The 26,399-nt window shown below is 43.5% G+C and overlaps 1 protein-coding gene across 3 annotated transcripts in view; it reads right to left on the bottom strand.

Annotated features, from left to right (window-relative positions):
- The window catches only part of FARP2 (FERM, ARH/RhoGEF and pleckstrin domain protein 2), a 101,222-nt gene that overhangs the window by 37,871 nt on the left and 36,952 nt on the right, over positions 1–26,399 (bottom strand). For all 3 annotated transcript variants that reach the window (XR_007518019.1, XM_049888723.1, XM_049888725.1), the window contains exons 3-10: positions 21,592–21,696; positions 20,720–20,762; positions 18,386–18,464; positions 9,885–9,982; positions 7,965–8,079; positions 6,710–6,857; positions 2,711–2,806; positions 170–333 (exon numbers count right to left, since the gene is read on the bottom strand). Coding sequence is in view for 2 of the 3 variants with exons in the window: in XM_049888723.1 (XP_049744680.1) it covers positions 170–333; positions 2,711–2,806; positions 6,710–6,857; positions 7,965–8,079; positions 9,885–9,982; positions 18,386–18,464; positions 20,720–20,762; positions 21,592–21,696 (848 nt within the window). In the remaining variant the exon portion in view is untranslated. The remainder of the gene's footprint in view (positions 1–169; positions 334–2,710; positions 2,807–6,709; positions 6,858–7,964; positions 8,080–9,884; positions 9,983–18,385; positions 18,465–20,719; positions 20,763–21,591; positions 21,697–26,399) is intronic.

Raw genomic sequence — 26,399 nt, 5'->3', positions numbered from 1 at the left:
TTTCATTACTTTATCTGATATGTTCCTCCACTTACTGTTTGACAGTAGCTGCATTACATATGAAGTTCTCTGAAACACCTGACAACACTCTTTTCTTAAACTAAGGTGCCCTTTCTTCCACTTCACACACTAGTGAGAGGCTCAGTACACATCTGGAGCCACCCCCTACCTGTATCTGAAGGAGGAGCCTCGGCTGAAGAAGACGGCTTTGGCTTTTGGCTTAGGTTGATCAAAAAGTCTAAAAAAGGTGTGGTACTCCACACAAATCTTCCAGAAATTCTTACATTCATCTCTACTACCCAGCAAAAATTCTAATGTATCCTGGTAAGGTCCCTGGAAACAAAACACAAATGTTTAAGCAACTAATTCAAGAATGAAGTATTGGACAAGAGAAAGGAAATTTAGAAAACAGTTCAGACAACACAATTCTAAAACTAAAAGTTGTTGTTGTGTTGTTAGGTGCTGTCAACTCTGTTCCAACTCATAGCGACCCTGTGCACAACAGAATGAAACACTGCCCGGTCCTGCACCATCCTCACAATTGTTCCTATGCTTCAGCCCACTGTTGCAGCCACTGTGTCAATCCATCTCATTAAGGGTCTTCCTCTTTTTCGATGACCCTCTACTTTACCTAGCACGTCCAAAGTACATGAGAAGCGTCCTTGCTTCTAAAAAGCATTCTGGTTGTACTTCTTCCAAGACAGATTTGTTTGTTCTTTTGGCAATCCATGGTATAGTCAATGTTCTTCACCAGCATCAAAATTCAAAGGCATCAATTCTTCTTTGGTTTTCCTTACTCACTATCCAGTTTCCACATGCACAGGAGACGAATGAAAACATCATGGCTTGGGTCAGGCGCACCTTAGTCCCCAGGGTGACATCTTTACTTTTCAACACTTTAAAGAGATCCTTTGCAGCCAATTTGACCAAAGCAATGTGTCTCTTGATTTCTTGACTGCTGCTTCCACGGGTGTTGATTACGGATCCAAGTAAAATGAAATCCTTGACAACCTCAATCTTTTGTCCGTTTATCATGATGTTGCTCATTGGTCCAGTTGTGAGGATTTTTGTTTTCTTTATGTTGAGGTGTAATCCATACTGAAGGCTGTGGTCTTTGATCTTCATTAGTAAGTGCTTCAACTCCTCTTCCCTTTCAGCAAGCAAGGTTGTGCCACCTGCATAATGCAGATTGTTAATGAGTCTTCCTCCAATCCTGATGCCCCCTTCTTCTTCATATAGTCCAGCTTCTTGAATTATTTGCTCAGCACACAGATTGAATAGGTTTGGTGAAAGGATAAAACCCTGTCACACACCCTTCCTGACTTTAAACCATGCAGTATCCTCTTGTTTTGTCTGAACAACTGCATCTTGTTCCATGTACAGGTTCCTCGTGAGCACAATTAAGTGTTCTGGAATTCCCATTCTTTGCAATATTGTCCACAGTTTGTTATGATCCACACAGTCGAATGCCTTTGCATAGTCAATAAAACACAGGTAAACATCCTTCTCGTATTCTCTGCTTTCAGCCAGGATCCATCTGACATCAGCAATGATATCCCTGGTTCCACGTCCTCTTCTGAAACCGGCCTGAATTTCTGGCAGTTCCCTGTCGATACACTGCTGCAGCCGCTTTTGAATGATTTTCCGCAAAATTTTACTTTTGTGTGGTATTAATGATATTATTTGATAATTTCTGCATTCAGTGAGATCACCTTTCTTGGGAATAGGCATAAATAAATATCTGTTGGATTCTTCCCAACTATCAGACTATCCAAACATTTACTTTTTCCATTTCTCCTCGCTTCAGTAAATTCACATAGAATTACTATCTTGTTGTTGTAAGGTGCTGTTGAGTCAGTTCTGACTCAGGGCAGCTCGTGTGCACAGCAGAACTGCCCCGCAGGGTTCTCAAGGCTGTGGCCTTTCGGCAGCAGATCGCGAGGCCTGTCTTCCGAGGTGTCTCTGGGTGAGTTCGAACTGCCAACCTCTTGGCTAGTAGTTGAACGTGTAAGCATTTGTGCCACGCATGGACTAGCAATCTCAGTAGAAAACCCACTGCCTTAGAGTGGATTCCGACGCACAGATACCCTACAGGACAGAGCAGAACTGCCCCATGGAGTCTCCAAGGCTGTAACCTTTATGGAAGCAGAATGCCACCTCTTTCTCCCACAGAACAGCTGGCAGGTTTGACTTTTTGTTTAGTCGCTGAGTGCTTAACCACTGTGCCATCAGGGCTCCTTTCTCAGAAGAAAGGAGTATTTATTTCCTGACAATTAAAGCCTCTTCAATTAGAGCTATTAAAAGGTCAATCTCTTAGTGAATGACACATGAGAATATTGGGGCCCCTCCCCAGTTTAGCTGAAAGGAAGTTCTAACTGACTTGCTACAAGGCACTGGCTCACACTGAAACACTCTCACTCGAGTTTTGCTGCCTCTCGGCCCACCTGGGGACTTGTGAGACACGCAACTTCTCACACCACCTCTCCCAGACTCACTGAGTCCAAACTAGGGGGTACTGGAACAAGCCTCTACATGGTTTTGATGCACCTAGAAGGGTATCCCTAGAACCTTCCAGACCTAAATTCTAAATCCTGTCCTTAAAATTCTTGTTTGTTTCATGTTGAAATGATTTATGAGGTGATTCAAACATCCAATATTCTAACAGAATAAATTCCCTTACGATTTAGAAAGTGCTCAAAGTAATACTTACGTGGACCTCTGGGTGGAGTTTAATAAGAAACCTTTTTCTCTTGAAGCTTAGTTTACGGACCTTGGACCAATTGAAAGTATTAATTTTGGTGGTGCCCTGAAAGTTAAGAGACATGCACTTCATAACACATTTGTAATCTAAGCACACACTCAACGTTTCTCATGGGATAGGGTACACTTAAATTAAGTCCTTTGACAGAAAACTCAGTCACCCACTTGATGTTTTATAATTATATAAACATAAAGACTAAACATGCTAATTTATCTGTTTTAGAAGATAATTTGATTTCTTTGATAAGGCTTCCTTACAGATTATTTTTATCAGTGTCAATATCAACAAGCTATTTGGGGCCTACACCTGCAAGAAGGGTGGTCTGAGGCGAGTAGGAGGGTGGACTGAGGGGGGTAGGAGGGTGGTCTGAAGGGGGTAGGAGGGTGGTCTGAAGGGGTTAGGAGGGTGGTCTGAGGGGGATATGAGGGTGGTCTGAGGGGGTAGGAGGGTGGTCTGAAGGGGATATGAGGGTGGTCTGAGGCGGTAGAAGGGTGGTCTGAGGCGGGTAGGAGGGTGGACTGAGGCGGGTAGGGTGGTCTGAGGCGGGTAGGAGGGTGGACTGAGGCGGATAGGAGGGTGGACTGAGGCGGGTAGGAGGGTGGACTGAGGCGGGTAGGAGGGTGGACTGAGGCGGGTAGGAGGGTGGACTGAGGGGGGTAGGAGGGTGGTCTGAGGGGGGTAGGAGGGTGGTCTGAGGCGGGTAGGAGGGTGGACTGAGGCGGGTAGGAGGGTGGTCTGAGGGGGGTAGGAGGGTGGTCTGAGGGGGGTAGGAGGGTGGTCTGAGGCGGGTAGGAGGGTGGTCTGAGGGGGGTAGGAGGGTGGTCTGAGCGGGGTAGGAGGGTGGTCTGAGGCAGGTAGGAGGGTGGCCAGGCAGGGCTGTGGGTGGGATCTGGGTTTCTCACTGAGGAGACAAGGAAAGCTGGAATGAGCCCTGTGGTATTAGACTAGAACTGAGCTCATGGTGTGCACTCACAGCTTCAGTATGTACAGACAGATACAGAGATAAATGTGCGTGTGTGCTCGCACGTGTACAGCTTTGTCCATCAAGAGGACCTGGGAGCAGTGACACACAAAAAGCAATGGGCATGCGTAGCATATAGATGCTGGTTTCCAAATAACCACTCCCCACTTGAAGAACCAGGGCTCTCTGGGAAAATGGCTAATTCCAGGGCAGAGCAGGCAGAGTACAAGACGAGCCTGGAGTATCTTGCTGTGAAAGAAAGTAAAGCAGTGCTCACAGACTGTGAGGACATGCCAAAATGACACGGGAGCTGGCTTGAAGGGACTCCCATTGGCCAAATCTGGGACAACGTCAAGATTAAAATAAATAATGATGTGATGGATTAAAAGTATCAGATTTTATAGCTTAAACACAGAAGAAAATATTCTTTGATCTTTGTGAGGGTCAGGAGGGAAGGAGGGAGAGGGGTACTAACTAATTAGACAGTAGACAAGAACTGTTTTAGGTGAAGGGAAAGACAAGACACAATATAGGAAAGGCCAGCACAACTGGACTAAACCAAAAGCAAGAAGTTTCCTGAATAAACCAAATACTTCGAAGGCCAGAGTAGTAGGGGTGGGGATTCAGGGACCATGGTTTCAGGGTACATCTAGGTCAACTGGCATAATAAAATCTATTAAGATAACATTCTGTATCTCACTTTGGAGAGTGGCTTCTAAGATGCATCAATTGGTCTCAACCCACCTGGACCAAAGGAGAATGAAGAACACCAAAGACTCAAGGTAATTATGAGCCCAAGAGACAGAAAAGGCCACATAAATCAGAGGCTACATCAGCTTGAGACCAGAAGAACTAGATGGTGCCCGGCCACAACCAATGACTGCCCTGACAGGGAACACAACAGAGAGTCCCTGAGGGAGCAGGAAAGCAGTGGGATGCCGACCTCAAATTCTCATAAAAAGACCAGGCTTAATGGTCTGACTGAGACTAGAAGGACCCCAGAGACCTTCTGTTAGCCCAAGACTGGAACCATTCCCAAAGCCAACTCTTCATACAGGGATTGGACTGGATTATAAGGTAGAAAATGATACTGGTAAGGAGTGAGCTTCTTAGCTCAAGTAGACACATGAGACTGTGTGGGCAGCTCCTGTCTGGAGGGAAGTTAAGAAGGCAGAGGGGGACAGAAGCTGGCTGAATGGACATGGAAATAAACGGTGGAGAGGAGTGTGCTGTCTCTTTAGGGGGACAGCAACTAGGAGTACATAGCAAGGTAAATATAAATTTTTGTATGAGAGACTTGATTCATAAACTTCCACTTAAAGTACACTAAAAAAAAAGAGCAGAAAGACAAAAATAAATAAAAGTATTAGATTTTAACTTAAGTTATTATAATTCTAATTAGAATACAATTACAATACAAATCCATGTGTCCAGAATGATATAAACAAATAAAGGGGAGAAATCTCTTCCTTGCAGGAGCAAACGGTCACTGGGCAGCTGTCAGAGGGTTCCTACTCAGGGGTGAGTGGGGTGAGCACCAGGATACTGACGTGGTCTCAAAGTGTCTCTCCACAAGTAGTTATTAATGACAAGGGACAAAAAGTAACATGGTGGTAGAGAAAACTGGCAAACACCATGCTGACAGAGCAATCAAAATGACCACCAGCAGTCACAGGACAGGACAACCTTGTCTGGCACCTGACTGAAGCCACCAGGACACAGCATGGCTTTGTGACTTACCTACCAGAGAAGCTTAACTGAGGAGGTACTCATGAGGAAGGACTGGACCAACCCACACTGAGGGACATTCTACAAAACTTCCAGCCTGTAACCGTCCAAAATGTCACAGTCATGAAAATCCAGGAAAGAATGAAGAGCCATTCCAGATGGAAAGAGGTTAGAAAGACATGATGACTGTGGGCAACACTTGACTCTGAACCAGACCTGTCTGCTGTAAACAGCATCACTGGGGAGACTGATGACATTGACCGGGGGTCTCAGGGTGAAGGGTAAGCAGGAGTCCTCTGTACTATTCTTGTAACTTTTTCTTTAAGTTTGAAATTGTTCAAAATAAAAATGTTTTAAATAACTGAAACATGCATCTAACATTTACTCTTAATTATCACCATTTAACCTTTTCTGCAAACTTGAGATGGAGGAGAGCAATATAAGTAATGATTTCCCTTCAAAGATATTAAAAAAAAAAAAAAACAAAAACCTCTTTGGTCATAAAAAGTAATGAATCACTGATACATGCTACAACACAGAGGAACCTTGAAAATATTATCTGAGTGAAAGGATCCAGACAGAAAAGGCCACATATTGTATGATTGCACTTACAAGCAAATCCACAGAGACTGAAAGATTAGTGGTTACCAGTGGCTGGGGGGAGGGAAGATGGGGAGCGACTGCTGACAGGTACAGGGTTTGGGAAGGAGGGGAGGTGGGGAGCGACTGCTGACAGGTACAGGGTTTGGGAAGGAGGGGAGGTGGGGAGCGACTGCTAACAGGTACAGGGTTTGGGAAGGAGGGGAGGTGGGGAGCGACTGCTGACAGGTACAGGGTTTGGGAAGGAGGGGAGGTGGGGAGCGACTGCTGACAGGTACAGGGTTTGGGAGAGGGTGATGAACATGTTCTGGAACGAGACCTTTGTGACGGCCGTGCAACTCTGTGAGCGCCAGATGAATCTATGCCATGTGCACGTATCTCTATGGCAGCAGGGTGAGAGCCCTGGGGATGTGGGCTCTGTGACAGCGAGGACAGTCACACAGGCCAGAGGGGGGACAAGAAACAACTTCTCTACCGGGTGAGACATCGACCAGAGACACGTAAATTCCGTTTCCAAGTCCAAGACCTTATTCATGAGAATAAAAATTTACCAACTTACGTGTCTATAAACACCGAGTCACAGAAGACAACACCCTACCCTCTCCCCACCTAGGTACGGCAACGAGCCCAGCTGACCATCCTTGCCATCCCCAGCCTACCTGGAACACGAGGACACCCATGTGGGAAACAGCCAGGTTAATCTTGGTGCCCTCCCTGTCAGAAGCCACGTGAAACCTGATACCATACATTTCCAACTTCCGAGCAATTTCCAGCACCTGGAAATCTGACTCAGCAGGCGTCTGGCCCCTGCAATGAAAGCAGAATGACCCCATCACAGAGAGAACCTGACCCCTAAGACAGCCAAAGGTATCACAGATGTCATCGTGGATACAGAGTAAACCACCAACAGAGAAAGGCTTCGTGTTTTTAGACGGTCAGGACTTCGGTGTCCCTAAGTTCACTTATCTACCACACATACAACAGACCACAAACAGTGATCCATCTGCTGAGTTGAGGGTGTGGGGGGACGACTGTCAGTGAGCTTCAGGAGAGCCTCACCTTCAGGACGTTACCTTGCACAATAAGCTTGCCTCTTAACAAGCCACCAAGTAAGGGCAGGCAGAGTCACCAGAGGAGCCTCTGTCCTGTAGTGATGAGGACATCGCAAGTGCCCGTGCCACAGGCTGTCACCTCTGCCCCCCACATAGTCCTCCCTGCTTCTTTTCTGTCTGCCTTAGTCCCTCCAGTCCTCCTCCTCTATCGCTCCTCCTCCGGTGCCTTCTCCATCCCTTCTCCTCCTCCTCTTCCTCCAGCCCCCTCTCCATCCCTCCTCCTCATCCTCCAGCGTCCCTTCTCTTCCAGCTCCCCTCCTTCTCCAGCCCCCCTCTGAGTCTCCTTCACTGCAATTCAGAGGACAGAGGACCACCAGGTTTTGGACATGGACACAAAGCAAGTCAGAGAACACGGCTGCCAGCAGGAACAGCAGCTCTCTTGATGTAGACAGATGCTGTTAACTTCAGCAAAAGTGTTTCTTCCATCCCACTCCAGAGCTACTCTTATTACTTTTATGTAGTTACTTGTACAATACTACTTGAGTTACAAAAATCTTCTTACACACTTTATTTAGTAACAAAACGGCTCTTGGATATGTAAAGAATCACTGCCAATGGCCAATGTGATTCTGCTCCCGGGGATCACACCCCCAGGTCCCTGGTGTCTTTTCTAGCCTTTTCTAAAGTGGCGTGGCGGCAACTGGGCAACTCATGTCCCGAGACCAGGGAGCAGGGGTGTTACTTTGGCCACCCCTGCAGAAGCCCAGCACCAGCCCTCCAGCCACCCCATCCCTTTGGTTGAATGTGCTGTTCAGTCATGATGGTAGTGACAGTGCGCCCACCGCTGACTCAACAGACTCACGTGTGCTTCTGATGGAACTCTAGCACCTTCTCCAGGGAGCGCGCCTGGTCAGGTAGGTACTCGTTGACTTCGAGGTGCTCTCGGTCCAGAGTTTCGTCATAGTCTCCTATTTCCGCTGAGATGGATAATAAAATTAGTAATTCTAATTCTCCAGTAAAGTAAATACAAGCATTTGTACATGCAAATGACAAGCAAAAGTAAAAAAAATTATCCTAGGTGTATAGTAAAATTATATATCCCTAAAAATTCAAGATTTTGTATTTTATTTTTACATACTTTTCCTGAAGTTAAAAAGGCAATTAAGGGTGACAGAAGGCAGGTATTGAGGGTTTTTCTGATTCTGAAGGGCAGCCTGGGAGGGACTCCAGGAGGCAGACAACACGGATTCTAACGTGAGTGCGGACTTACTATTTAAAACGCACTTTGCACACGAGCTGTCTCAGGACCACGGCTAGGATCACCCACTTGTCTCAGGATAATGTGTTTTAAATAATTTTTTTTCCTTCAGGGCCTCTCAAATTTCTTTAGAAACAACATCTCTAATTTCCTCAATGAGAGGGGTTGACACAGTAGCTGCAACCATGGGCTCAAGCATAACGATTGTACAGGCGGTGCAGGACCAGGCAGTGTTTCATTCGGTTGTGCATAGGGTCACTATGGGTTGGAACCAACTCCACGGCACCTAACAACAAGGCTGCAGATGTTTTAAAAACTGTAGTAAAGCTCAAAAATTTTAAGGCTTTCTTTAAAAATTTTTTTAAAACATATTTAAGCTTTTTTTTTTTTTTGCCTTGGAACAACCTCACATCCACAAAGAAATGGGAAGCACATAAGCCCCACAGAGCTGTCTGTGAGTGAACTTCAGGGTGCTCCCTGCACATGGGGTACCCGTGGCACCCTCATGGTCTGTACAGGCTGGCCAGCTGCTCCCCACCTACACCCCATTCCCAGTCTGTTTCTCCCCCTACTCAGTGACACCCTCTACAGCAGAAGGGCTGCTGCAAACCCGGCCCGCTCTTAGCTGTCCTGTCTCCTTTAGTCCGAGCAGCTGTGCTAAGGGGAAGGTTATAGCTGGAAAAGCTACCGTAGAGTCCAACTAAAGCACACTGACCCACCGGACCCCCACCATGGAGCAGCACCCGTAGCAGCTCTGGAGAATGCTCCACAGAGCCACCTGCCTACCTGGGAACCCTAAGGCCAAGTGAGAAAAATCTACATGAGTGGCATTCAGCAAGCCCCACACAGCAGGACACGGCCTGGGATGGCGTGTCAGGGAGACAATTCCTAAAGCCACTGAAGCTTTCTGTCTACACTATGCTTCCTGTGCTCAGATCCAGAACCACCGGCTCTGGACATGTGCCCCAGCCTCTAGCCCGGAGCCAGGGCATCTCCTTCTCGCTGCCGATTCCCACAGCAGTTACTTCATGGGGCTGGGGAAGCCTTGGAACCTCCTCGGCTTACATTCCCATCAGCTTATTGGGAAAGAAGTCCTCACACACTTCTGAGCCATCCCTCACCCTGTGGGGACACTGAGGGCAGCTTTCTCCTTCCTTCCAGGTCTGATGCTGAGCTAGTTAGAGAGGACACGGCTCTCCCTAGGGAGGCCTGCAAGGTGTGTGGAGTCTCGCTCTGAGTCTGGTCAGAGACTGCAGATGGACCGCGGGGGAAATGCACACGCCAGAGACCCCAAACAGGCAGATGTGGCTACAGATGTTGGTCTCTGCTTCCTCACCTAGTGGAGGCCTCTTCTGGGAGGAGCTCAACTTTATAGACACTCATCTTGGGCTTATCAAAAACACCTGCGAGTGGGAGTGCTCTGTCTTTGACCTGCTCTCAACTGTACATGTGCTGTCCCGACTACAGGGGTCCTTGTATGTGTGCCAGGGCCAGTGACATTACCATGCCACAGGAGATACTGACATTGCAGGAGATGAGATGCGAGGAGAGCTGCAGTGGTGTCGCTGCAGGTCAGCTGCCCCTCCAGCAAGTCCCTCTTGAGTTGCAGGGCAAACAGGTACCTAGAAGAGGGTTGAAGGCATGACAGAGGTCAGCTCCAATGCTGACAGTCCTCCAGAGCCCCGAAACACAACAGCACCCAGGGACCACAGTGGCCTGAATGCGCAATCACAAAAGGCCTTTCACGCAGCTGCAGCTACCAACCAAAGGTCAGATGACGGACCATTTCAGTAGAGCTGAGCCACACTCATCAGGTAGTGCACACAAAGGGCTCAGCACACAAGAAGCACTCAAATGGTAACAATAAAAAATAGAAGTTAGCCTTTCCGGGCATACCATACACCCACATCATTATACTATCTGTAACAACACCTTCAAGGAGGAAGTTCATAAACTCTTATTACTTCTGTTACACCTGCAAAACTGCGCTCACACTTTTGGAAGAAATAGCATAAATATCCAACTAAGACACAGTTTAAAGTATGGCTGTAAAATTTTTAAACAGAATGATAATATTTGGTCTTGGCTAGAATCTGAGAAACAGTTACTCACGAATAGCACTGGTAAGAATGTAACTAAAGGAGACAATTTGAAAATACTTATATATTCATTGGAAACCCTGGTGGTATAGTGGTTAAGTGCCACGGCTGCTAACCAAGAGGTCGGCAGTTCAAATCCTCCAGGCGCTCCCTTGGCAGCTCCATGGGGCAGTTCTACTCTGTCCTATAGGGTCGCTAATGAGTCAGAATCAACTCAACGGCAGTGGGTTTTGGTTTATATATTCATTTATTCTGTCCACAATAATTACTGAGTATTTTTATGCTCCAGGCTGTGTTCTTGGAGCTGGAAACACAATGGTGGAAGACACAGACTCCCTGCCCTCCTTGGGGTTTACACACTAGTACAAGCTACTAACATTTTAGGACATTCTCTTAAAATGTAAAATATGAATACCCTCTAACTTGGTAATTCCACTTCTATGAATCTTTCCTGCAGAACTATTCCCTTGAGTTCACAAAGATATGTGGACAAAAATGTTTACTCGTAGCATTATAACAGAGATAAACTAGAAATAATTGAAATATGCATTAATACCAGAAAGATCAAATAAATTAGGAGATGGCCACACAGATGCCCACGGCATTTGCTAAGTAGGGGAAAAATATCAACCTAATGCTCAGTATGTGGAGTTTGACGCTGTTTTGTACGATGATGATTTCTTCAGAACTCTACGCCTGTCCGTGCACTGCTGTGGATTCATCTGGAAGACATACTCCCGGCTGTTAAGGGTGGGTGTGAAGGGAAATTTTCACCGTTTACAAAGTTTTATTTTTTTTTTTTATCGTGCTTAAAGTAAAAGTTTACAAATCAAGTCAGTCTCTCATACAAAAATTTATATACACCCTGCTATGTACCCCCAGTTGCTCTCCCCCTAATGAGACAGCGCACTCCTCTCCACCCCGTATTCTGCAAGTCCATTCAGCTCCTGTCCCCCTCTGCCCTCTCATCTCCCCTCCAGACAGGAGCTGCCCACATAGTCTCATGTGTCTACTTAAGAAGCTCACTCCTCACCAGTATCATTTTTTATCTTTTAATCCAGCCCGATCCCTGTCTGAAGGGTTGGCTTTGGGAATGGTTCCAGTCTTGGGCTAACAGAAGGTCTGGGGACCGTGACCTCTGGGGTCCTTCTAGTCTCAGTCAGACCATTAAGTCTGGTCTCTTTATGAGAATTTGAGGTCGGCATCCGACTGCTCTCCTGCTCCCTCAGGGGTTCTCTGTTGTGTTCCCTGTCAGGGCAGTCATCGGTTGTAGCCCAGCACCATCTAGTTCTTCTGGTCTCAGGATGATGTTGTCTCTGGCTCATGTGGCCCTTTCTGTCTCTTGGGCTCATAATTACCTCGTGTCTTTGGTGTTCTTCATTCTCCTTTGGTCCAGGTGGGTTGAGACCAACTGATGCATCACAGATGGCCACTTGCTAATGTTTAAGGCCCCAGACACCACTCACCAAAGTGGGATGCAGAATGCTTTCTTAATACATTTTGTTACGCCAATTCACCTAGATGTCCCCTGAACCCATGGTCCCCATACCCCTGGCCCTACTACTCTGGCCTTTGAAGTGTTTGGTTTATTCAGGAAACTTCTTTGCTTTTGGTTTAGTCCAGTTGTGTTGACCTCTCCTGTATTGTGTGTTGTCTTTCCCTTCACCTAAAATAGTTCTTGTCTACTATGAATATCCCTCTCCCTCCCTCCCTCCCCACCCTCATAACCATCAAAGAATATTTTCTTCTGTGTTTAAACTATCTGAGTTCTTATAATAATGGTCTCATACAATATTTGTCCTTTTGCAACTGACTAATTTCACTCAGCATAATGCCTTCCAGATTCCTCCATGTTATGAAATGTTTCTCGGATTCATCACTGTTCTTTATCGATGCGTAGTATTCCATTGTGTGAACATACCATAATTTATTTATCCATTCATCCATTGATGGGCACCTTGGTTGCTTCCATCTTTTTGCTCTTGTAAACAGTGCTGCAGTGAACATGGGTGTGCATATATCTATTCGTGTAAAAGTTCTTATTTCTCTAGGATATATTCCAAGGAGTGGGATTGCTGGATCGTATGGTAGTTCTATTTCTGGCTTTTTAAGGAAGTGCCAAGTCGATTTCCAAAGAGGTTGTTCCATTTTACATTCCCACCAGCAGTGTGTAAGTGTTCCAGTCTCTCCACAACCTCTCTAACGTTTATTATTTTGTGTTTTTTGGATTAACGCCAGCCTTTCTGGAGTGAGATGGTATCTCATTGTAGTTTTGATTTGCATTTCTCTAATGGCTAATGATGGTGAGCATTTCCTCATGTATGTTAGCTACCTGATTGTCTTTAATAAAGTGTCTGTTCATATCTTTTGCCCAATTTTTAATTGGGTTATTTGTCTTCTTGTTGGTGAGTTTTTGCAGTATTTTGTAGGTTTTAGAGATCAGACGCTGATCGGAAATGTCATAGCTAAAAACTTTTTCCCAGTCTGTAGGTAGTCTTTTTACTCTTTTGGTGAAATCTTTGGATGAGCATAGGTGTTTGATTTTTAGGAGCTCCCAGTTATCTAGTTTCTCTTCTGGTGTTTGTGCATTGTTGGTAATGTTTTGTATACTGTTTATGCCATGTATTAGGGCTCCTAGTTTGTCCCTATTTTTTCTTCCATGATCTTTATTGTTTTAGATTTTATATTTAGGTATTTGATCCATTTTGAGTTCGTTTTTGTGCATAGTGTGAGGTATGGGTCTTGTTTCATTTTTTTGCAGATGGATATCCAGTTATGCCAGCACCATTTGCTAAAGAGACTGTCTTTTCCCCATTTAACAGACTTTGGAACTTTGTCAAATATCAGCTGTTCATATATGGATGGATTTTTATGTCTGGATTCTCCTTCTGTTCCATTGGTCTACGTATCTGTTGTTGTACCAGTACCAGGCTGTTTTGACTACTCTGGCGGAATAATACATTCTAAAATCGTGTAGTTTGAGGCCTCCCACTTTGTTCTTCCTTTTCAGTGATTCTTTACTTATCCAGGGCCTGTTTCCCTTCCATACGAAGTTGGTGATTTGTTTCTCCATCTCATTAAAAAATGTTGTTAGAATTTGGATCAGAATTGCATTGTATTTATAGATGGCTTTTGGTAGCACAGACATTTTTATAATGTTAAGTCTTTCTATCCATGAGCAAGGTATGTTTTCCACTTATGTAGGTCTCTTTTGGTTTCCTGCAGTAGTGTCTTATGGGTTTCTTTGTATAGGTCTTTTACGTCTCTAGTTAGATTTATTCCTAAGTATTTTTTCTTCTTGGGGGCATTGATTTGGTGATTTCCTCTTTGACAATCTCTTTGTTGGTGTAGAGGAATCCAACTGATTTTAGTATGTTTATCTTGTATCCTGATTCTCTGCTGAACTCTTCTATTAGTTTCAGTAGTTTTCTTAAGGATTCTTTAGGGTCTTCTGTGTATAAGATCGTGTCATCTGCAAATTAGAGGTGCTTTTACTTCTTCCTTAACAATCTGGATGCCCTTTATTTCTTTGTCTAGCCTAACTGCTCTGGCTAGGACCTCCAGCACATTGCTGAATGAGAGTGGTGATAAAGGGCATCCTTGTACAAAGTTTTCTTTTCAAATTTTTAATTTTACCACAAACATTTACTTTTTCATTTAAAAAAAAAAAAAAAAAGGACCTTGCAACATAAAAAAGGAGAGGGGTAACTGTAAAACTGACTCCCCAAAATAAGTCCAAAGACTTGAATTCAGGAACCTGGACTGGGTAATGCTCCTGGTCCCCCACTATTTCCCAGGTGTATGTATTTAAAAGTGATTCCCAAAAAAGGAACTTTTCTTAAATGTAACACATTTCAAACACTCTAGGATAAACTGTGTCCACTCATAAAAGCATGTTTAATGCCCCCGGCATTCAGTCTCCTCACCTGTAAGGAGAGGCTGAACTAATGTGGTCACTATATCCCCTTTGGCTGACACACTACAGTTCCGTGGTGCCCCAACAACCTGCAGAGACCTTTCAAAGTCAGGCTCACAGACACCTATGACCCATTTCCGGGTGCATTTCAGCCAGGAAGGCTAAAAAGTTATTCACTACAACAACCATGACCACGACAACGTCATAGCTTCTATCTTATTTCTGACCTTGGGTTTTGGGTTGGTTTTAGGTTGTTGCTTTATTATTATGAAAATGATACATGCAGGAGTACATAAAAATGTAAAGAAAAAAACTTCCATAATCCTACTGACAAGATGGAACACTGTTAAATTTTCTTTCAACTACTTTTGTAAAATAATTCACCTGGAATTCAAAATAGTAGCACAGAAGAACTCACCTAAATATTTGTTTCATGTATTTGTAAGGACCTTCACCCAACTAAGTTTATTTTGCTGATAAAGAAGTAAACACATGCTCAAAGGTTCCCAACAGGGCTGTGTGAGTGGAGAAATCTATGTTCATCTGGAGAATATTAGTTCAACGCTACCCTAACATCCCATTTTTTATTCTCAAATTTATACCACAAACCTTTCTTCCAAATCCTACGTGCATTTGTTGTTGTACAGGAGTCAACAGCCAAAATGTTTCTTTTAACTGTTGTTGTTAGGTGCTGTTGAGTAGCTTCTGACTCAGAGTGACCCTGTGTACAACAGAATGAAACACTTCCTGGCCCTGCACCATCCTCTTGATCGTTCCTACGCTTGAGTCCGTCATTGCAGCCACTGCGTCAAGCCATCTCCTTGAAGGCCTTCCTCTCTTTCGCTAACCGGCTACTTTGCCAAGCATGATGTCCTTCTCCAGGGACTGGTCCCTTCCGATAACATGTCCAAAGTACGTGAGGTGAACTCTCACCATCCTCACTCCTAAGGAGCATTCTGGCTGTATTTCTTCCAAGCAAGTTTGTTCATTCTTCTGGCAATCCGTGATATATTCGATATTGTTCACCAATACCATAATTCAAAGGCATCAGTTCTTCTTTGGTCTTCCTTATTCACTGTGCAGCTTTCACATGCATATGAGGCAAATGAAAATACCATGGCTTGGGTCAGGTGCACCTTAGTCCTCAAAGTGACACCTTTGCTTTTCAACACTTCTAAAGACGTCTTTTGCAGTAGATTTGTGAAATGCAACACATTGTTAGATTTCTTGACTGCTGCTTCCATGGATGTTAATTGTGGATCCAAATAAAATGAAATCCTTGACAATTTCAACCCTTTCTCTCTTTATCATGATGTTGCTTATTGGTTCACTTGTGAGGATTTCTACTTTATGTCGAGGTGTAATCCATATTGAAGGCTGTAGTCTTTAATCTTCATCAGTATGTGCTTCAAGTCCTCTTCACTTTCAGCAAGCAAGGCTTGTGTTAACGAGTGTTCCTTCAATCCTGATGCCACATTCTTCATATAGTCCAGCTTCGCGGATTATTTGCTCAGAGTACAGACTTAATAAGTATGGTGAAAGGATACAACCCTGACACACACCTTTCCTAATGTTAAACCACACGGTATCCCCCGTTCTGTTCTAACAACTGACTGCCTCTTGGTCTACGTACAGGTTCCTCATGAGCACAATTAAGTGTTCTGAAATTCCCATTCTTTGCAATGTTATTCATAATTTGTTATGATCCACACAGTTGAATGCCTCTGGATAGTCAATAAAACACAGGTAAACATCCTTCTGGCATTCTCTGCTCTCACACAGGATCTATCTGACACCAGCAATGACATCCCTGGTTCCACGTCCTCTTATGAATCCAGCCTGAACTTCTGGCAGTTCCCTGTGGATGTGCTGCTGTAACTGCTGTTCAGTGATCTTCAGGAAAATTTATTTGCATGTTTAATATTAATGATATTGTTCAATAATTTCCGCATTTGGTTGGATCACACCTTTCTTTGGAATGGGCATAAATATAGATCTCCTCCAGTCAGTTGGCCAAGAACCTGTCTTCCAAATTTCTTGACATAGATAAGTGAGTGCCTTGATCGCTGCATCCATTTGCTGAAACATCTCAATTGGTATTCTGTCAATTCCTGGAGCCTTGTTTTTCATCATTTCCTTCAATGCAGTTTGGACTTCTTCCTTCAGTAACATCGGTTCTTAATTATATGCTACCTCCTGAAATGGCTGAACGTTGACCAATTCTTTTTGGTACGGTGACTCTATGTATTCTTCTCATCTTTTGATGCTTCATGCATCGTTCGATATGTCACCCATAGAATCGTTCAATATTGCAGCTTGAGGCTTGAATGTTTTCCTTCAACACTGTCAGCTTGAGAAATGCGAAGTGTATTTTTCTTTTTTGGTTTTCTAACTCCAGGTCTCTGCACATTTCATTACAATAGTTTACTCTGACTTCTCAAGCCACCTTTTGAAATCTTCTGTTCAGTTCTTTTACTTCATCATTTCTTCCTTTTGCTTTAGGGACTCTACTTTCAGGAGCAAGTTTCAGAATCCCTTCTGATATCAATTTTCTTTCTTTCCTGTCTTTTAAATGAGCTTTTGCTTTCTTCACATATGATGTCCTTGATGTCATTCCACAACTCATCTGGTCTTTGGTCACTGGTGTTCAATGAGTTTAACGTATTCTTGATGTGGTTTCTAAATTCAGGTGCAGTATACTCAAGGTCATGTTTTGGCTCTTGTGGACTTGCTCTAATTTTCTTCAGCTTCGACTTTAACTTGGATATGAGCAACTGATCATCTGTCCCTCATGCTGGCCCCCGGCCTTGTTCTGACTGATGATATTGAGCTTCTCCACCACCTCTTTCCACAGATATAGTAGATTTTTGTGTATCTCATCTGGTGAGGTCCATACGTATGGTCAACATTTATGTTGTTGAAGAAAGGTATTTGCAATGAAGTTGTTGGTCTTCCTTAAAAAATTCTATCATGCAATCTCCAGCACTGTTTCTATCACCAAGGCCATATTTTCCAACTACTGATTCTTCTCTGTTTCCCACTTTCGCATTCCAATCACCGATAATTATCAATGCATCTTGACTGCATGTTTGATCAATTTCAAACTGCAGAAGTTGATAAAAACCTTCAATTTCCTCATCTTTGGAATCAGTGGTTCCTGCGTAAATTTGAATAATAGTTGTATTAACTGGTTTTTCTTGTAGGCGTCTGGATATTATTCCATCACTGACATTCAAGACAGATTTTGAAATACTCTTTTTGACAATGAATGAGAAACCTCTTTAATTTGTCATTCCTGGCATAGTAGGCTATATGACTGTCTGATTCAAAATGGCCAATACCAGTCAATTTCAGCTCACTAATGCCTAGGATATCAATGTTTATGCGTTCCATTTCATTTTTGATGATTTCCAATTTTCCTAGATCATACTTTGTACATTTCATGTTCCAATTATTAACAGATGTTTGCAGCTGTTTCTTCTCATTTTGAGTCCTGCCACCTCAGCAAATGAAGGTCCCAAAAGCTTAACTCCACACACATCATTAAGGTCGACTCTACTTTGAGGAGGTAGCTCTTCTCCACTTGTACTTTGAGTGCTTCCAACATCAGGTGCTCATCTGCCAGCACCATACCAGACAATATTCCACACTACTGTTCATTAAGTTTTCACTCGTCAATTTTTTCAGAAGTAGGTCACCAGGTCCTTCTTCCTAGTATATCTTAGTCTGGAAGCTCTGCTGAAACCTGTCCACCATGGGTGACCCTGCTGGTATTTGAAATACCAGTGGCATAGCTTCCTGCATCACAGCGACACACATCCACCATAGTACAACAAACTGACAGATGTGTAGGGTACTATATGTTTATTACAATTTTTATGTGTACGTGAAGCTCATTCATTCTTTCAACAAGTCTACCCTGAGCACTTGATAAGCCAAGCACTGTTGGCGGTAACACACAGCTATAAGATCCCTGTGCATGCAACCCCGACTCAGGAAGCACTCTCTACCTTGTATATTCTTCTTGCAGCTGACCCGGGTCAGGTGGGAAAAACTTCACAGCAAGGCGAAGCAATGCATTCTTTGGCCCTGGAACAAAAAATTTAAACTTTACAAATAACATCAACGTTTATACTTATTCATTCCACACATCATGGTGTAATTAAGCTAGTGCTTTCGAATGGACTATTAACACAAAACTTTTCAAGTAAGATATTTCTTATGCAGGAAATTATTAGTTCTAAGTACCAATCATATATATCAAAGAAAAATTTAAAACCTTCTGTATTAAGCAGTATGGTGCAAAGTATCACTTTTGTGTGATCTTTCTCGCTATGGTCTTCTAACTCCCACCCAAGTTACTGGGCGGGACTGTGAAGACAGGGTACTTGCAGCCCACCAAAGGGATTGGTCAGTTTTGCCATCCCACTGGGCTTTAGGTGAGCCATTCCAGAGGTGGAACACAGAAGATCCCATCACCACCACCAAGGAAGAACAGCTAGGAATGTAGAGTGCATCCTTTGGACCCAGGATCCCTGCGCACAGAAGCTCCTGGAACCAGGAGACAGAGAGAGAGAAAGCTTGAGAAGCAGTGGCAGAGAAACAACAGTAGGAGACGGTGTGGTGGGCTTCCCAGCCCATGGGGCGAGAAAGCTGAGTGCTTTTGGGCAGGAGGTTTGCTGGCAGAGTTGAGTGCCTCTGGGTACTTATTGGCAAGCTAGAAGAGATTAGTAACACTTGCCCAAGCAGGGCAGAGGCTGAGGGCCACAGAGGTGTGCCTGGCGAGCATGGCTAGGAAGAGACTGTCTTGATCAAAGAACTCTGTCCTGAGTGTTCCTGAGCCTGAATTGTATCCTGTTACTTCCCAAATGAACCTCCTTATCTTGAGTGTTGTTTGTGAGTTCTGTGTGGCCACTGCAATGAATTATCGAACCCAGCAGAGAAGCAGAGAGTGCCTTGGGAGGGATGATTGGTGTCGGAATTAGTACAGATGGCGGAGTCTGATCTTCGCCTCATAGGAATCTGCCTTGGACTGTTGATCTTGATTCTCCTTCCCCCTTGTAAAGTTAGAGGAGGTCAGACACCATCCCCATGCCATTTTTACAAGCAGACAATGTTATTTAAGAAAAACCTAAAAACAAGTAGAAACTTGCACATTAAAATTTTTAAATATATTCTTGTTCATATTTTTAATAGGCTTTTTTTTTAGAACAGTTTTAGGTTTACAGAAAAACTGTGCAGGGAGTTCCCGTGTGCCCTTCTCCCCCTGCGCCCTGTTCCCCATTGTTAACATCTTGTATTCCTGTGGTGTGTTTACCACAATTGATGGACAGACAATGATCCATCATTATCAACTAAAGTCTATAGTTCACACAAGGGTTCACTCTTGGTGTTGTACGGCTCTGCGGGTTTTGACAAATGCATAACGTCATGTGTCCGCTATTACAGTATCATATAGAACAGTTTCACTGATCTAAAATGCCCTGTGCTCTACTCCTGTTCATCATTTAGAGTTAAAAAATAATAAAGTATTTATACTATTAGTAGTAGCAGTAATAAAGGAAGATTGTTTTTGAAATCCTTAATATATTTTAGTATATATGATATAGTGCATACTGTTCTAGCAACTGAACTAGAACAATCTGATTACTGTAAAGAAATGGCGTAAGATTTATTAGTTGATCTGAATATCTTAACTTTATTGAAATTTTATAATAACATAGTCATGTAATTTTCACAAAGAAGAAAAAGGGAGCTATTTTGCTCAAGTGCATGGCACCTGAAACGGCCCTAGCTTTATTGTGCACAACAAATTACTCCTACAATTCCCTTTCCCCTCATCTTAGTAGTAAAGAGTTACGGGTAAACGCTGGCAACTAGAGCATCCTCCTGTAAGGACTAAACAGCATTACTATAGGCCATCATTTACAAAATTTAACAGTGAATAATAAAAATAGTTATGTTTACATTACAATTATGTTCATAACTACAGAACATATTAACTATTTTATTAAAAATGTTACTTAAAAGAGGAATCTCAATGCCTTTTCATAACATGAAGAAAAATCATACACTAATTTTTGTGTATGCAAGAAATATTAAGCTGATACCAAACAGCATATCCAGGTAGCACTAGAACCATCTGAGGTAAATTTTCTGCTCTCCTCCTATCGTAGTTCAAAACGAAACAGCAAAGCGAAATCCAAGTTTATCTGCCATTGGTGAGTACCTCATTCCTATCCCCAGTGTGGCTTAATGAACATGTGGACATGGCTTGGATCTGAACATTCAAGAACAAGACTGCTTAAATGAACAGAATTTTAAAGTTTTTCAAAAGTACTCACTTCGTACTTGCCTAATGATGGGCTTCATAGGTTCAAGCCAGATCTAAAGAGGATTTAACAAAAGAGATAAAATTCATTAAAAAAAAAAAACTCTCTTTTTAATAAACATCATAAAGTACAAAATATTTCTAATTTAGAGAGTTTGCTGCAGGAACACTCCAGCCCTCACTCTACTCTCTTATACATAGTAGCGGCCTTGGGAAGCAGTGAGACCCCCAATGCTGGGTCACGGCACTGCCACAACTCACACAGAGGCATGGTTACTGTGCCAGAGTGGGCACAAATGATTATTCTAATATTTGGTGTACAATGCATTTATAAAGAACAAACCAATGAGTGGCTATTGCACAGAGGGGGCGCTGCATGCCTGAGAAGGGCTGCACGGGGAGACAGCTCTGCGAGGGTCTCTGAGCGCCAGACGGAGCTTGGTGTGCTCACACACACTGAACTCATGTAAGGACTCCATCTCTACACTTTTTAAGGCTACATCCTACTACTGGACGACGAGCACCACCAGCCTAGAGGAAGAGTTTGTTCAAAGTCCTCCTTCAGTAATTCCCACATGGGGACACTGGAAGTTGTTTTTTTTTAAATCACTTATGAAGAAAAGGTATCTCTGGCACATATGCTATTGGACAGAAAGACTTAGGGATGATGTGAATTCAGGTTTAGAGAAAGGTGAATATATTCCCTACATCTATAAATAAAATGCTTCAATACTGGCTTTGATAGCAAATGGCGTGCCAGGTATAAGACCCCCTCCTTTCTTCCTCCCGCAATCACAGGTTCTGACAGCTCTGTGCATGTGTACACCCAGACACTCTACAACACCTACACCTGCTTCTAAAGCAAAGAGAAGCAGCCTTACATACCCAGCAGGACTGGACGTTTTGGAATTCTAGCCCGAAGTAGTCAGACTCCGTCAAGTTTAGATGCTTCCACACTTGAGTCAGTAACAGCTGGCCACTACATTTAGGCTATGGGAGATGGGTGAGAAAAAGCACAATGAGAGATAAAGGACTTTAAACAACAAAGGCTCATGAAAACCATGGCATAAACCTACTTTCCACACATAAAACCTTATTATATTTAATTTCTTGCTTCTCTTTGTCTTCCAGGGTACAAATGAGATTTACAAACGATCATAAGGCAAATACATGAGCCTGAGGCATTCATGATAAAAAAATGGATACCAAAATAAATAAATAATGCTAAAAACATCCTTCAGCTTTACAATATGAGTGTGGTTTTAGTCTTATTTCTCTGAAACTTTAGGCTATAGATATCATTTTTTGTTTTGATTAACATTTTATCAAACCATTATAGTACTCACTAGAAAAGTGAATCTTACACACATCTACGTTTACCCAGGAATTACAGTGGTACATTTCACATTAGTCCATTGAGTCAGTCTACAGCTCCCAGGCTACCCTAACTGAGGGATTCTTGGGGAATCTGACAGCCTGATTCTAAGAAACATGCAAGGATGGCCAAGAAAATTCTAAAAAACAAAATAGGGGAGGACTGACCTTAGCAGATAAGAAAATTATTGAAAAACCACACAAAGTAGTTTGAAAGTTTGGTGCTGGTGCATGTTGACACAGATAAATCAATGACTAGGAGGCAAAGAAATACACCCAAAATACATAAATATATATACAAAATACTGAAGTGTCAGATAAAAGTGATGCTTCAGTCAGTGTGAAAAACAGATTGTTCAATAAACACTCCTGAGTAACCATCTGGAAAAATAAGGTTGTACCTCTACCTCACACTTTACAGCACAAAAAACTCAATGTGAGAAAAATATTTAAACATACAGAAATCTGTCACTAAAACGTTGCAATGAGGTCATTTTGTCTTGAACTCCAAGCAGGAAGAAGACCGCTCTCAGCACACTCCAGAAGCTGCAACTCCTACTAGGAGGCCCCAGAGATGGGACACGCGAAGATAAAACATGTCTTCATGAAGAGAAACCCTGAAGTCGTCAGGCTTCTTCAAAGATAAACAGGGGAAGAATGTGCGACTCATAGCACAGGCTAATTGCTTTAGAACATACCACACTCTAAAATTAGTAAGTAAAAAGATGAAGAACTAAATGGAAACATGGGCAAAAGGAAGGCTGTTGACAAAACAGAAACATAAACTGACTCTTGGACATATAAAAATGCTCCCTGCAGTTGTGTTAAAGACATTCAAATGGATCACATGGACACACCACTCTTCACCTGGCAGACTGGCAGCACTCACAGTGTCAGTCGGAAAGCCAGCGTTTTGGAGCGTGGGAACAGGCGTGCTCACGGCTGGGGCGGGGGAGGGGGAAGGCAAGCTGGCACAGTGTCAGGGGAGGCCTAGCCCGGTACTGCCTCTCAAAGGTTTGAATGTCTACACACGATCTTAACAATTCCACGTCTACCTAAAAGGACCTTGGTGGTCATGGCCCCCAGACTTTCTGTGGGCCCAGGACAGGAACCATTCCCAAAGCCAACTCTTCAGACAGGGATTGGCCTGGACAATGGGTTAGAGAGGGGCACTGGTGAGGAGTGAGCTTCTTGGATCAGGTGGACACTTGAGACTATGTTGGCATCTCCTGCCTGGAGGGGAGATGAGAGGGTAGAGGGGGTTAGAAGCTGGTGAAATTGACACGAAAAGAGAGAGTGGAGGGAGGGAGTGGGCTGTTTCATTAGGGGGAGAGCAATTGGGAGTATGTAGCAAGGCGTATGTAAGTTTTTGTGTGAGAGTCTGACTTGATTTGTAAACTTTCACTTAAAGCACAATAAAAATCAACAAAATAAAATAAAAAGAACACTCAAATCTAAAAAAAAAAAAATCCACATCTACAATTTATCCCACAGAAATGTTTCACATGTGTAAAATGATGCTGTCAGAGTGTATTCTCAGGCAGGGCCAAGATGGCAGACTAGCCAGACGCTTCTGGTGATCCCTCTTACAACAAAACCCGAAAAAACAAGTGAAACAATTATATTTATGACAAGCTAGGAGCCCTGAACACCAAAGGCAAAGTTAGAAAACAGACTGAGCGGCAGGTGGAGGGAGAGAAGGTTCAGAAGCGAAGAGGAGTTGCCGCACCTGAATCGCTGGGATCCCTCAGGCACCATTCCTGGGAGTGGCTGCAGCAGGCTGGTAGTAGCTTTCAGCCACAAGCTCCTGAGTGAGAAGGAACCAACTGCACAGCGTACTCACAACTCTGGAACCAGAGAGAATGGTGCTCTCCACTCTTGGCAAAAGCTAAGTACTTGCATATATTTTACCACGCCGTCCATACCCAAGCTGGCTTCAGAGGCTGTCGATTTCCCTGGGCCTGAGATAGGTCCTGCTGAGCACCTGGAGCCATTCTCCCGGCCTTGGAGAAGGAATAAATTCGTAATTGGGGGAAAAGATAATATGCCAGCTACACTAACCTGGGGTGGCTCTGGATAGAAGCGGCTCCTGTCCAGGCATCAACAGTCCATGGACTTTGAATATCTTTCCCCCCCTGCATGGATCTGCGTGAGCCTATTTCATGAGAATAGGCCCTTGTTGGCAGACTGCAACTGTTTCAGCTCTGCGGTGGAGAGGTGGGCATTTAATGATTGATACCACTTTGCCTATTAAACAGAGTCCTCACTTACCCACATGAGGGGCCTAAGGACTGGTGGCTCCGCTCAGGTCACCCTGCCACCCGCGACAGGACTCCAAGGAAAACTGGTACCTCCCAGACTTACAACCAGAAGTATTAGGTGCCCGTGGTCAGTCTGCTGAACCCACCAACCTGTACACTCTAGGGGAGAGGGAAGCGCTTACCTCAGAGTCACTTGGGGGATGATTCTCAGCCCCCTGCCTTGTTCACAGCGTGACCCCCTACTGCAATCAGATACCGGTACCTACACCAATCACCCCGTCCCTCTAAGACTGTAGGACAGAACCTGTACCATACATTTGATGACCAGCTACCTGGACACCTGAGCTGAATCCATACAAGAAAAGTGAATAGACTCCTAGACTGATATACCTGATAACAGCTCTAACAATCTGGTGACAAGACGTCAGAGCTTCAAAGGCAAAAATAATCAAGCTAGCTCACCAAGCAACCCATTTGAGCACAGCAAAACTAAACAAAGCAAGAAGCTAGGATACAGTAAACAGATGCTGCTGTTGTTAGGTGCCATCGAGTCAGTTGACTCATAGCGACCCCATGCACAACAGAACGAAACACTGCCTGGTCCTGCACCATCCTTACAATCGTTGATATCCTTGAGCTCATTGCTGTAGCTGCTGTGTCAATCCAACTCATTGAGGGTCTTCCTCTTTTCCGCTGACTCTGTACTCTGCCAAGCATGATGTCCTTCTTCATGGACTGATTCCTCCTGACAACATGTCCAAAGTACGTAAGACGCAGTCTCGCCAACCTTGCTTCTAAGAAGCATTCTGGTTGTACTTCTTCTAAGATAGATTTGTTCCTTCTTTTGGCAGTCCATGGTATATTCAATATTCTTCACCAACACCACAACTCAAAGGCATTAATTCTCCTTCAGTCTTCCTTATTCATTGTCCATGCATATGATGTGATTGAAAATACCATGGCTTGAGTCAGGCACACCTTAGTCTTCAAGGTGACATCTTTGCTCTTCAGCACTTTAAAGAGGTCCTTTGCAGCAGATTTACCGAATGCAATGCGTCTTTTGATTTCTTGACTGCTGCTTCTGTGGCTGTTGACTGTGGATCCAAGTAAAATGAAATCCTTGACAAATTCAACCTTTCCTCTGTTTATTATGATGTTGCTCATTAGTCCACTTGAGAGGATTTTTGTTTTCTTTATGTTGCGGTGCAATCCCTATTGAAGGCTGTGGTCTTTGATCTTCATTAGTAAGTGCTTCAAGTCCTTTTCACTTTCAGCAAGCAAGGTTGTGTCATCTGCATAATGCAGGTTGCTAGCGAGTCTTCCTTCAATTCTGATGCCCCCATTCTTCTTCATACAGTCCAGCTTCTCGGATTATTTGCTCAGCATACAGACTGAATAGGTATGGTAAAAGAATACAACCCTGATGCACACCTTTCCTGACTTTAAACCAGTCAGTATCCCCTTGTTGTATCTGAACACCTACCTTTTGATCTATGTAAAGGTTCCTCAGGAGCACAATTAAGTGTTCTGGAATTCCCATTCTTCACAATGTTATCCATAATTTGTTACGATCCACACAGTCGAATACCTTTGCATAGTCAATAAAACACAGGTAAACATCCTTCTGGTATTCTCTGCTTTCAGCCAGGATCCATCTGACATCAGCAATGATAACCCTGGCTCCACACCAACTGACCTGAATTTCTGGCAGTTCCTTGTCGATATACTGTTGCAGCTGTTTTTGAATGATCTTCAGCAAAAAACAAACATAAAATAAACTAATACAATAACTTATAGATGGCTTGGAGACAACAGTCAATATCAAATGACATAAAGAAACAGACCATGATTGCTTCAACAAGCTCTCAAAACAAAGAATCAAGGGATCTTCTAGATGAAAGTGCCTTCCTGGAATCACCACAGGCAGAATACAAAAGATTAATATACAGAACCCTTCAAGACATCAGGAAGATCAGGCAAGATGCAGAACAAGCCAAGGAACACACAGATAAAAGAGTTGAAAAAGTTAAAAAGGTTATTTAAGAACATAATGAAAAA

This window comes from Elephas maximus, chromosome 6 (assembly GCF_024166365.1).
Source record: "Elephas maximus indicus isolate mEleMax1 chromosome 6, mEleMax1 primary haplotype, whole genome shotgun sequence".
NCBI lineage: Eukaryota > Metazoa > Chordata > Mammalia > Proboscidea > Elephantidae > Elephas > Elephas maximus.
Note: the sequence above shows the minus strand (reverse complement) of the source record. Positions and strands in the feature narration are given on the sequence as shown.